Below are 12267 nucleotides of genomic sequence, written 5' to 3' on the forward strand. Positions count from 1 at the left end.
TTTCAACTGGACAACCCCTTAAACCTATACTTTTCTTTTATGTTATTTTATTAATTATTATTATTATTAATTAATAAAATAACATAAAAGAAAAGTATTACCTTAATTACTATATACAAACTATCTCTACTATCTCTACAAATAAACTATATATTTTTATATGAATACGTTTATACTTAGTTTGTTCATCTATTACACTAACTGGGGGATGGTGTAGCTTTTTCTATTTCTTAAAAAAAAATTTGGTCAGTACATCGAAAAGAGCTATTATAAATCTGCAGAAATATAAATATTTTTTCTATAGCATTTCTGACATTATACATTTACAGTATGTTAGTGCTTGCCTTGTGCAGCTATAATATTTGTGTTGCGCTGGCATTTTAATAACAGGTTTTTTGGATGTGCTGACAAGTTTTTTGCATAAGAAAGACAAAAGACTGAGTGTAGCTATGGATAATGGCATCTCCTTGTTACTGATATGAATTCATGCCAAGTGCAAGTTAAAGAGAGGGAATTTCCCTTCTTTTTCCCCTCGCTAATCTCTTAATAAATGTAGACCTGCCCAGAGAGCCATTGACATCAAAGCGTTTTTGTGCCAGAAGTACTGTCTATGGAGATCAGTAAGAGGAAAAATAGGAGGAGGTGGTAAATGTTGAGAAACACCTTTAGGTAAACATTGCAGAAACCAAATCTGTCCAGTCAGCTCCCCTGTGCTTGTATAAAAAGGCGAAGATTCATCCTGACGTCTCTCCACAAACTGAGAGAAGGGGACACTGTGGTGACAATGGCATCTGCGTTCCTACTGACCTTGTGCCTTGGCATGCTGGGTAAGTGACACATAATTCCTGTGATTTATAAACAATTACAATACAATCATGCACAGACAGTGAATAGTATATAAAAGAGTCATATGTAGATCATTACCTTACACTAGAAAGCTGTCTGCTGCCGAAACCCTCCAATACATAATGGTCTTGACTAATTCACACGCTTGATAAAGACCCCTGCATGGTTTAAAATGTGGCGCGTATGTGCTCGGGGGGGGGGGGGGGGGACTCAAAAAATGTTTCACCTTTATGAATGCTGTCACCAACATTTTTCGTTGTTGTAGATCCTTTCTTGTTGTATAGAAAGAAATTCATTCTGTATAAAGTTATTAGTTAACAAATAGTAACAGTAACACTGATCATTATGATGACACTAGTTTTATCATTGTTGCAGCTAATAGTCATACATTATATTGGCTGCGTAATGCAGATGAGACCTTATGGAAGCACTTTTTGGATTCAGAAACTTATCTGCTGATTTGAACTAAAGGCAAAGTGCTGCAGTGATCTGACTATATCTATCTATCTATTTATCTATTTATTTATATCTATCTGTTTATATCTATCTATGTATCTATAATCTATTCTATCTATCTCGGTGTTTCCCAAACGCGGTCCTCAAGCACCCCCAACAGGTCATGTTTTCTGGATTTCCTTAGTCTTTCACAGGTAATAGAATTCTGGTCAGTGAATCAGGCATCACCAGAATCACCGTATTTTTTGCCCTATAGGACGCACCGGCATATAAGACGCACCCAATTTTAAAGGTGCAAAATCTTGAAAAAAAAGATTCATAACCCAACAGTGATCTTCAACCTGCGGACCTCCAGATGTTGCAAAACTACAACTCTCAGCATGCCCGGACAGCCGTTGGCTGTCCGGGCATGCTGGGAGTTGTAGTTTTGCAACATCTGGAGGTCCGCAGGTTGAAGACCACTGGTATAGGAGGTAATACTCACATGTCCCCGCCGCTCCGATCCCGTCACCACTCGTCACCGCTGCCCTGGATGTCGCTCCCTCGCTGTTGCCCCGTGGTGTCCCCGAGGCTCCGGACGTCTTCTTCCCCGGGATCCACGCTCTCTGTCGCCATCATCACGTCGCTACCCACGCCGCTCCTATTGGATGACGGGGCGGCGTGCACGACGACGTGATGACGTCGAAGGAGAGCGCCGGCCATGCAGGGGATCCCAGCACAGAGCAGATACTGAGGAGGCAGGTAAGGTCCCTCCCAGTGTCCTGTAAGCTGTTCGGGACGCCGCGATTTCACCGCGGCGGTCCCGAACAGCCTGACTGAACAGCCTGGTTAGTGTCACTTTCGCTTCAGACGCGGCGGTCAGCTTTGATCGCCGCGTCTGAAGGGTTAATACAGGGCATCACCGCGATCGTTGATGGCCGCAGGGACCACCGCAATGTGCCGACTTCCCCCCCAGTTTTGGGGAAGAAAAAGTGCATCTTATACGGCGAAAAATACGGTATAACACCTGTGAAAGACTAAGGAAATCCAGAAAACATGACCTGTTGGGGGTGGTTGAGGACCGCGTTTGGGAAACACTGATCTATCTCATATATATCCATCCATCTCATATCTCTCTATCTATTTACAGTATATCTATCTATCTTTTTATCTATTTACAGTATATCTATCTATCTATCTTTTTATCTATTTACAGTATATCTATCTTTTTTATCTGTTTACAGTATATCTATCTTTTTTATCTATTTACAGTATATCTATCTATCTTTTTATCTATTTACAGTATATCTATCTTTTTTATCTATTTACAGTATATCTATCTTTTTTTATCTATTTACAGTATATCTATCTAGCTAGCTAGCTATTACCTATCTCTCTATTCTATTATTATAACCTTTTTAGCTATTAATGACAAACCGATAGCAGCATCACATACAAACCTATTGGCACTGCCCAATGATGCTTCCAGGAACCTTGATTCAGGGGCTATCATCTATCTATGCTATCTGTTTTTAACTTTTTTGTGTCCTTGTTTTTGTAATATAAAAATTCGATTTATTAGCTGGGACTACAGAGTGCGCACCAAATACTAACAATATCATATAGTGATTGAAAGGTTATTACCTATAGCGCTGTACCTGTACCTATAGTACATTTACGTCCTAAGCATAACCGCGAGCATCGGAGCGATGCTCGCGTCATGTATGGCAGGTCCCGGCTGCTGTTAGCAGCCAGGGACCTGCCCGTAATGGCGAGCATCCGTGATCACGCCGATGTCCGCCATTAACCCCTCAGATGCCATGATCAATACAGATCACGGCATCTGCAGCATTGCGGACACTAAAATGGTTGATCGGATCGCCCGCAGCGCTGCCTCGGCGATCATCCAGAACGGCAGACGGAGGTCCCCTCACCTGGCTCCGCTGCCTTCTACGGGTCTACTGCTCTGGTCTGTGATCGAGCAGACCAAAGCAGAAGATGACCGATAATACTGATCAGTGCTATGTCCTATGCATAGCACTGAACAGTTTTAGCAATCGAATGATTGCTATAAATAGTCCCCTATGGGGACTATTAAAGTGTAAAAATAAAAGTAAAAATAAAGTGAAAAACCCCCTCCCCAATAAAAACTTAAATTGTCCCATTTTCCTATTTCACCCCCAAAAAAGTGTAAAAATAATATTTTATATACATATTTGGTATCACCATGTGCGTAAATATCCCAAATATTAAAATTAAATGTTAATGATACCATACAGTGAACGGTGTGAACGTAAAAAAAAAAGTCCAAAATAGCTGCTTTTTTTATAACATTTTATTCCAAAATAAATTAATAAAAAAAGTATTAAAAGTTTTATATAAGCAAATATGGTATGAATAAAAAGTACAGATCACGGCACAAAAAATCAGCCCTCATACCACCGCTTATATGGAAAAATGAAAAAGTTATAGGTCTTCAAAATAGGGGGATTTTAAACGTACTAATTTGGTTAAACAGTTTGCGATTTTTTTAAAGAACAACAGTAATAGAAAAGTATGTCATCATGGGTATCATTTTAATTGTATTGACCCAAAGAATAAAGAACAAACGTCATTTTTACCGTAAATTGTACGGCGTGAAAACGAAACCTTCCAAAATTAGCAAAATTGCGATTTTCTTTTTAATTTCCCCACACAAATAGTATTTTTTTTGTTGCGCCATACATTTTATGGTAAAGCAAGTGATGTCATTACAACGGACAATTGGTTGTGCAAAAAACAAGCCATACTAGTCTGTGGATGAAAATATAAAAGAGTTATTATTTTTTGAAGGCAAGGAGGAAAAAACGAAAACATAAAAATAAAATTGTCCTTAAGGACCAAATGGGCTGAGTCCTTAACTCCTTAACGACGAAGGACGTCATATCGCGGTGGCCATCAATGGGCGGGACCCGCGGCTAATACAGGATATCACAGATCGCGGTGATGCCCTGTATTAACCCTTCAGACGTGGCGATCAAAGCTGACCGCCGCGTCTGAAGCGAAAGTGAAATTATCCCGGCTGCTCAGTCAGGCGGTTCGGGACCGCCGCGGTGAAATCGCGGCGTCCCGAATAGCTTACAGGACACCAGGAGGGACCCTACCTGCCTCCTCGGTGTCCGATCGGCGATTGACTGCTCCGTGCCTGAGATCCAGGCAGGAGCAGTCAAGCGCCTATAACACTTATCACAGGCGTGTTAATACACGCCAGTGAGCTGTGTAAAAGATCAGTGTGTGCAGTGTTATAGGTCCCTATGGGGGCTATAACACTGCAAAAAAAAGTTTTAAAAAAGTGTAAATAAAGATCATTTAACCCCTTCCCTAATAAAAGTTTGAATCACCCCCCTTTTCCCATTAAAAAAATTAAACAGTGTAAATAAAAATAAACATATGTGGTATCGCAGCGTGTGTAAATGTCCGAACTATAAAAATATATCATTAATTAAACCGCATGGTCAATGGCGCTCACGTAAAAAAATTCAAAAGTCCAAAAAAGCGTATTTTTGGTCCCTTTTTAAACAATTAAATAATTAATAAAAAGTGATCAAACAGTCAAATCAAAACAAAAATAATACCAATAAAAACTTCAGATCACGGCGCAAAACATGAGCCCTCATACCACCCTGTACGTGGAAAAATAAAAAAGTTATAGGGGTCAGAACAGGACATTTTTAAACGTATAAATTTTCCTGCATGTAGTTATGATTTTTTCCAGAAGTACGACAAAATTAAACCTATATAAGTAGGGTACCATTTTAACCGTATAGACCTACAGAATAATTATAAGGTGTCATTTTTACCGAAATATGCACTGGGTAGAAACGGAAGCCCCCAAAACTTACAAAATGGCATTTTTTCTTCAATTTTGTCACACAATTATTATTTTTTTTCATTTTGTCGTGGATTTTTGGGTAAAATGACTAATTTCACTGCAAAGTAGAATTGGTGATGCAAAAAATAAGCCATAATATGGATTTTTAGGTGGAAAATTGAAAGGGTTATGATTTTTAAAAGGTAAGAAGGAAAAAACAAAAATGCTAAAACTGAAAAACCCTGTGTCCTTAAAGGGTTACTCCGCCCCTAGACATCTTATCCCCTATCCAAAGGATAGGGAATAAGATGTCAGATCGCTGGGGTCACACTGAAGGATCTCCGCTGCAGCACCCCGCTATCATTACTGCACAAAGGGAGTTCGCTATGTGCGTAATGACGGGCAATACAGGGGCCGGAGCATCGTGACATCATGACTCCGCCCCTTTTGACATCACGGCCCTCCCCTTAATGCAAGTCTATGGCAGGGGGCGTGATGGCCGCCACGCCCCCTCCCATAGACTTGTATTGAGGGGGTGGGGCCGTGACGTCACGAGGGGCGGGCCCGTGACATCACGATGCTCCAGCCCCTGTATTGCCCGTCATTACACACAGAGCGAACTCGCTCTGTCCAGTAATGATAGCGGGGTGCCGCAGCGGAGATCCAGGGGGTTCCCAGCAGCGGGACCCCTATGATCAGACATCTTATCCCCTATCTTTTGGATAGGGGATAAAATGTCTAGGGGCGGAGTACCCCTTTAAGGGTTTAAGTGTACTCTATTGGTACTCCGTTGCAGTAAAAGTGTTTGATCATAGAGGGTCCTACAGTGGGAACTCCCCAGCCCCCGCCCACCCCCGATCTCCTCTCCAGCACCCTGTCTCTGTATCTCCAGCTCTCCCATAGAGCTACGTGAAGGGACGTGTTGGCCACCTCTTCATGCAATCGTCAACAGTAATTCATGCACAGAGCAGAGATTGTTTTGTGCACAGAGAGAGACGGGGCAGGAAATCGCGGCAGGTTCCGGCAGTCGGACTCTCCGCGATTAGACAATAATCCCCTATCCTATGGATAAGGGATAAGATGTTCTGCAACAGAGTACCCCTTTAAACCCCAAACCCTAAACTAATTCAGAAGCTGAACTATAGCTCTAAATTCATTTAGAACACCAGTACCAGAAAATATGTATTTTTAGCCAAAACCAGAGAGGGTCCAAAACATAGAGGAGGAGCAAAACTTTCCATTATAACTTTTCCCGGTGTTGGTTCCTCTCCTGGTTTTAGCTAAAAATACTGACCCAAATACTATGTGTGAACCAAGCTTAAAGAGTAGCTCCCAACATCGTTTTTTTGTTTTCTTCTGTCCCTACCTATTGTAAATCTATCCGTAACCCCCACCCTGCCTTTAAAAAAAACTCAACTTACCAAGTCGTCATCTTCTTTCTTGCAGCGCTGTCCTCTCTCGGAAGCCGGCTTCCCCAGCAGGCACAACGTCATTGACGCCTGCTGGGTGCCGACTTCCGCCCTCACTTCATCTATACTGCGCTCCTGTCGGGAGCACGCATAGATCAGAGATCACTGCGCTCGCTCCCGTCTGTCTGATTGACAGGCAAGGAGCGAGCGTAGCCTGCATCAATTAGGACTGATTGCCTAGTGGCCGATTTTCAAATGTAAAATACACCATCATAATAAAAAAAAAAATAATGAAACTATATTAGAGATATGTTGTAGTACATAAGTACTACAACATATAAAAAAAAAAAGTTGGTGACAGTGCCCATTTAAAGCTGAAGGTAGCAAAATTATTTTCCAATGTATTTTTGCTGAAAAACAGAAACTGGATCAACTTTTTACACTTTGTTTCTCTATAGCTGTGAGCCTTGCTGCCCCGACAAATGACATCCGCTGGTGTGTGAAGTCTGAGCAAGAACTGAAAAAATGCAAAGATTTAAGCCAAACCTGTACTAGTGACAAGACTCTGACCTGTGTCCATAAAGCCACCACCGATGACTGCTTCAAGGCCATTGCTGTAAGATTACAGAAAGTAACTGTATCATTGGGACTTTTGCTCTTATATTAATATACAGCACTTACTGGATAACCATAGTAGAAAAAAAAAAGTTAAAGAGTACCTGTCATGAACTAATCTATCCCTAAATCACTCTTACATCTCTCCCGAATTTATTCTGAGCGACATTCTGCCCTTTTTTTTAGATGACCCCCCACCCCATGTACCTTTTTGCAGGCCAGTATGCCTGCTCACTCTCCGGGACATCTGTGAGCGAGGAAGGAGGTGCAACATCATCTGAAGCCTGCCGGGGCTCAATTCCGCCCTTCCTCATCTCATCTATGCTGTACATTAGTAATACATTTATAACATAATCACAACACTCAGATGAGATTCTTCACCGGTCCTGCGATGTGCTGCAATGCCTCCTCTCTCTATCCTGCATGCGCTGCACTGAGAATCACGCACGCTGCAAGCTCGGTGTGTTGGGATGCAGAGGCAGGGGGAGCAGGGATTTGCAAATTGGGCCGGCTGCGGGCGCCTGTGCATGGAGCTCGTTCTCTGCCTGTTTCGTATACAGGCAGAGAGCGAGCCATGGGGAGAATATGTCAAAACTGCATTTCCTGAGTTTGGGCTTCTTAGGAACCTTTGAGTGGAATTCTTGATCCGAATTCCGCGGTCCGAGATTCCGTAGTGTGAACATACCCTAAGGGAGTTCTATCTTCCCTAGTCATGTTTCAAGGTTGCGTGTTGACTTACTTAGAAGCTACAGTATTTCCATTAGGTAAGATTAGAAAACTGATTCTTTTCCTTCAGGAGGAGAAGTACTTTTTATGTTTATTTTATATTCCATGAAATATAATAGGTGTTTTGTTTCCTTGTCAGGACGGATTAGCAGATGCAATCACCTTGGATAGTGGAGATATTTACAGGGCTGCTCGGAATCCATATAACCTGAAGCCGATCCTGTCAGAAGACTATGGCACTGAGAAAGGTACTTGAATTAGTTATGTGTACAGTAATAATATAACTAAATTGTTTACTTTGACCTAAATAAATTGCCCACCAGAATATGCTTACAAAATAATCGGCCCAGTAAAAGAGATTCCCATTTAGAGCAGAATTTTGAGGAAATTCTGGTTGACTTGCAAAAATAACCTAATAGATCCTTAATGTTGTGTCCTGTGTTTCATAGATAGCAACAACATTTGTTAGTTATACAATTAAAAGTGAATACATGTCCCATGCAGATAAAAGTTTGGGCCCTAAAAATGTATTTATCTTGTAGGCCTAAGAAGCCATAGTCCAAGATGGACTGTAGTTGCTATGTAGAGTAGTGAAAGGTTTAACAGTTTGATGATTACTGACCAAAATTTGTCCTACAAATGGTCAAAGCTTTGTAAAACAATGTCTACACCTCCATGTCAGATGTCACCTGTGTAGTTAAAGGCAACTTGACACATTGAAATTGCAATCCAATCTACAGGAATCATATTATAGAGCTGCATGAGCTGAGCAGATTAACAGATGGGTTTGTGGGAAAAGTTTCAGGATATCTTGTCATTGACTTATGTAAATCTCTGCTCATTCAAGGCTCAGTAGTCACGTGGGCGGTCCTACTCTGGTAGTCCCTGAGTAGGTCCGTACCCATGGCTATTTTGCCTAGAAAGAGTAGAGATTTATATATATAAATATCAAGTTATCCTGAAACAGTTCCCAAAAAACGATATATCAATCTACTTAGCTCCATAACATCATAAAAAAGACATTTTGAACGTGATGGGTTTTAATAACGAGTGGAGCCTAATTTAACAAAATTCGAACAAATGTGTTAGAAAATACAAAGTGCCCAAAGCTTTTATAATGTAGAAAACACATATAATTATGGTGTTATTAACTAGCATTGTGATGTGCGGTATGATAATCCTGCGTACCTTTTACAGACCCGGATACATGCTATTATGCAGTGGCTCTTGTGAAGGAATCAAGTACTTTTATGTTTGATGATCTGAAGGGTAAGAAATCTTGCCACACTGGTGTTGGAAGAACAGCAGGCTGGTACATTCCAGTTGGAGTTCTGATTAAGAAAGGAAAAATTACGCGGGAAGAAGATCAACCTATCGAGAAAGGTAAAAATGATTTCATTGCCCACATCCACTGGTTTGAGAAAAGGAAACTCATAATAAACAGCACAACATTACGACTGGAAGCCAATGGTTGAAAACCCCTGCTATACAAGCAGAGTCCATCATATGTGATTTACAAGTTGGTTGCTATAAACTTAACTCACTACTGCAATTCTAAGCCCATGTTCTTTTTATGTTATTTGTTTTTTTAGTTTGTTTTTAAAGCTCTTAAAAGGAGGCCAACCCCACACATTTAGCAATGAAAGGTCTGCTTTGAATGAAACGTGGTGTTAAATGCCTGTTTACATGAATGGGATAACCCCATTAGTCATGTTCAATAGGTTTACAGAGAGTTTTATGCAAAACCACAGACAATACATCATGGAACTGCATTTGGGTCTGCCACCCTCCCCCCTTGTTTTATTGGACAGGTAGTCTGGTTCACACTAACTGCTCTTTTTGACTTCCCTGGGAAATAAGAGTTGCAGGTTCTTCAATGCACTTGTGGGGGCTCCCTATAATAATTGGCAGTCCATCGATTGGGCCTTCATGGCTTTACCATCTGTCTTTCTTTCCACCATAAGATGGGGACATGACTGAGTTCGTATGTGTTTAGTCGGGGAAAAAGCAGATTCCTCAGGATGGGATAGGGCTTGCTACCTGTTTCTTGTTCTTCTCTATTACTTCTGGGTCATGCTGGTCATTCTTAGTCAGTGGGTGTAGGCCTCTGTTGGTTATTCTATGTGCCCACCTGTTGCGGAGCACCCCACCATGGTTTTCTACACACTCGAAGTTACTCAGGAAAAGTTTTTACTTTTCCTGACCAGATTGTCAAAAGTCTATGACCTACTCCTGACAGAGGAGAGGGATTATGTTCTCAGCGTGTCCTTTTCTTATTTCCCCACTATTTGCATTTGTGATCTTTCTCTTTCTTCGCCAACCCCTACCCCCCACCCCCCATACACACATACACTCCTTTCCCTTCTTTAAAAAAAGAATAAAAAGAGAACATATCTTGATATCACAATGACTGGTCACTCAGCTTACATAATTGTATATGTTCTTTTTTCTTATCTTCTACACAGCTGTTGCAAACTTCTTCACAGCCAGTTGCGCCCCAGGTGCCAAAGAAGAAAAACTGTGCAAGCAGTGTGCAGGAAAGGGAAAGGATAAGAAGTGTAAGCAATCTGAAATTGAGTTATATTTTGGATATGATGGTGCCCGCAGGTGAGTAGTCTCTTCCTTTACAGATCATTTTGCTCTGAGTTGCTGTCACGATGCCGGCTGGCAGGTAGTGGACCCTCTGTGCCAGAGAGGGATTGGCGTGGACCGTGCTAGTGGACCGGTTCTAAGCCACTACTGGTTTTCACCAGAGCCCGCAGCAAAGCGGGATGGTCTTGCTGCGGCGGTAGTGACCAGGTCGTATCCACTAGCAACGGCTCACCTCTCTGGCTGCTGAAGATAGGCGCGGTACAAGGGAGTAGGCAGAAGCAAGGTCGGACGTAGCAGAAGGTCGGGGCAGGCAGCAAGGATCGTAGTCAGGGGCAACGGCAGAAGGTCTGGAAACACTGGCAAGGGACACACAAGGAACGCTTTCACTGGCACTAAGGCAACAAGATCCGGCAAGGGAGTGCAAGGGAAGTGAGGTAATATAGGGAGTGCACAGGTGATAACTCTAATTGGAACCACTGCGCCAATCAGCGGCGCAGTGGCCCTTTAAATCGCAGAGACCCGGCGCGCGCGCGCCCTAGGGAGCGGGGCCGCGCGCGCCGGGACAGAACAGACGGGGAGCGAGTCAGGTAGGAGAGCCGGGGTGCGCATCGCGAGCGGGCGCTACCCGCATCGCGAATCGCATCCCGGCTAGCAGCAGGATCGCAGCGCCCCGGGTCAGAGGACGTGACCGGGGCGCTGCAGCGGAGGAGGTGAAGCGAGCGCTCCGGGGAGGAGCGGGAACCCGGAGCGCTCGGCGTAACAGTACCCCCCCCCTTGGGTCTCCCCCTCTTCTTGGAGCCTGAGAACCTGAGGAGCAGACTTTTGTCAAGGATGTTGTCCTCAGGTTCCCAGGATCTCTCTTCAGGACCACAACCCTCCCAGTCTACTAAAAAAAAATTTTTTCCTCTGACCTTTTTGGCAGCCAAAATCTCCTTGACCGAGAAGACGTCCGAGGAGCCGGAAACAGGAGTGAGAGGAACAGATTTGGGAGAAAAACGGTTGAGGATGAGTGGTTTGAGAAGAGAGACGTGAAAGGCATTAGGGATACGAAGAGAAGGAGGAAGAAGAAGTTTATAAGAGACAGGATTAATTTGACACAGAATTTTGAAAGGACCAAGATAGCGTGGTCCCAACTTGTAGCTAGGGACACGGAAGCGGACATATTTAGCGGAGAGCCATACCTTGTCTCCAGGGGAAAAAACGGGGGGAGCTCTTCTTTTCTTATCCGCGAACCTCTTCATGCGTGAAGAAGCCTGTAAGAGAGAATTTTGGGTCTCTCTCCATATAATGGAAAGGTCACGAGAAATTTCATCCACAGCGGGCAGACCAGAGGGCAAGGGGGTAGGGAGGGGGGGAAGAGGGTGACGGCCGTACACCACGAAAAATGGGGATTTGGAGGAAGATTCAGAGACCCTGAAGTTATACGAGAATTCGGCCCATGGAAGGAGATCTGCCCAGTCATCCTGGCGGGAGGAAACAAAATGTCGCAAATAATCACCCAGGATCTGGTTAATTCTTTCTACTTGTCCATTGGACTGGGGATGATATGCAGAGGAAAAATTTAATTTAATCTTGAGTTGTTTACAGAGAGCTCTCCAGAATTTAGACACGAATTGGACCCCTCTATCCGAGACAATCTGCGTAGGCAACCCGTGAAGACGAAAAATGTGTACAAAAAATTGTTTAGCCAACTGAGGCGCAGAAGGAAGACCAGGAAGAGGAATGAAATGTGCCATTTTGGAGAATCGATCAACGACCACCCAAATAACGGTGTTGCCACGGGAAGGGGGTAAA

General features: G+C 43.0%; 1 protein-coding gene across 1 annotated transcript in view; it reads left to right on the forward strand.

Annotated features, from left to right (window-relative positions):
• Window positions 1–674: 674 nt before the first annotated feature.
• The window catches only part of LOC130361435 (serotransferrin-A-like), a 46168-nt gene continuing 34575 nt past the window's right edge, over window positions 675–12267 (forward strand). Inside the window, exons 1-5 of the mRNA XM_056564409.1 lie at window positions 675–827; window positions 6999–7156; window positions 8021–8129; window positions 9079–9264; window positions 10347–10488. Of these exons, the coding sequence (XP_056420384.1) occupies window positions 785–827; window positions 6999–7156; window positions 8021–8129; window positions 9079–9264; window positions 10347–10488 (638 nt within the window). The 5' untranslated portion in view covers window positions 675–784. The remainder of the gene's footprint in view (window positions 828–6998; window positions 7157–8020; window positions 8130–9078; window positions 9265–10346; window positions 10489–12267) is intronic.

The sequence above is a fragment of the Hyla sarda genome, chromosome 3, assembly GCF_029499605.1.
Source record: "Hyla sarda isolate aHylSar1 chromosome 3, aHylSar1.hap1, whole genome shotgun sequence".
Lineage (NCBI taxonomy): Eukaryota > Metazoa > Chordata > Amphibia > Anura > Hylidae > Hyla > Hyla sarda.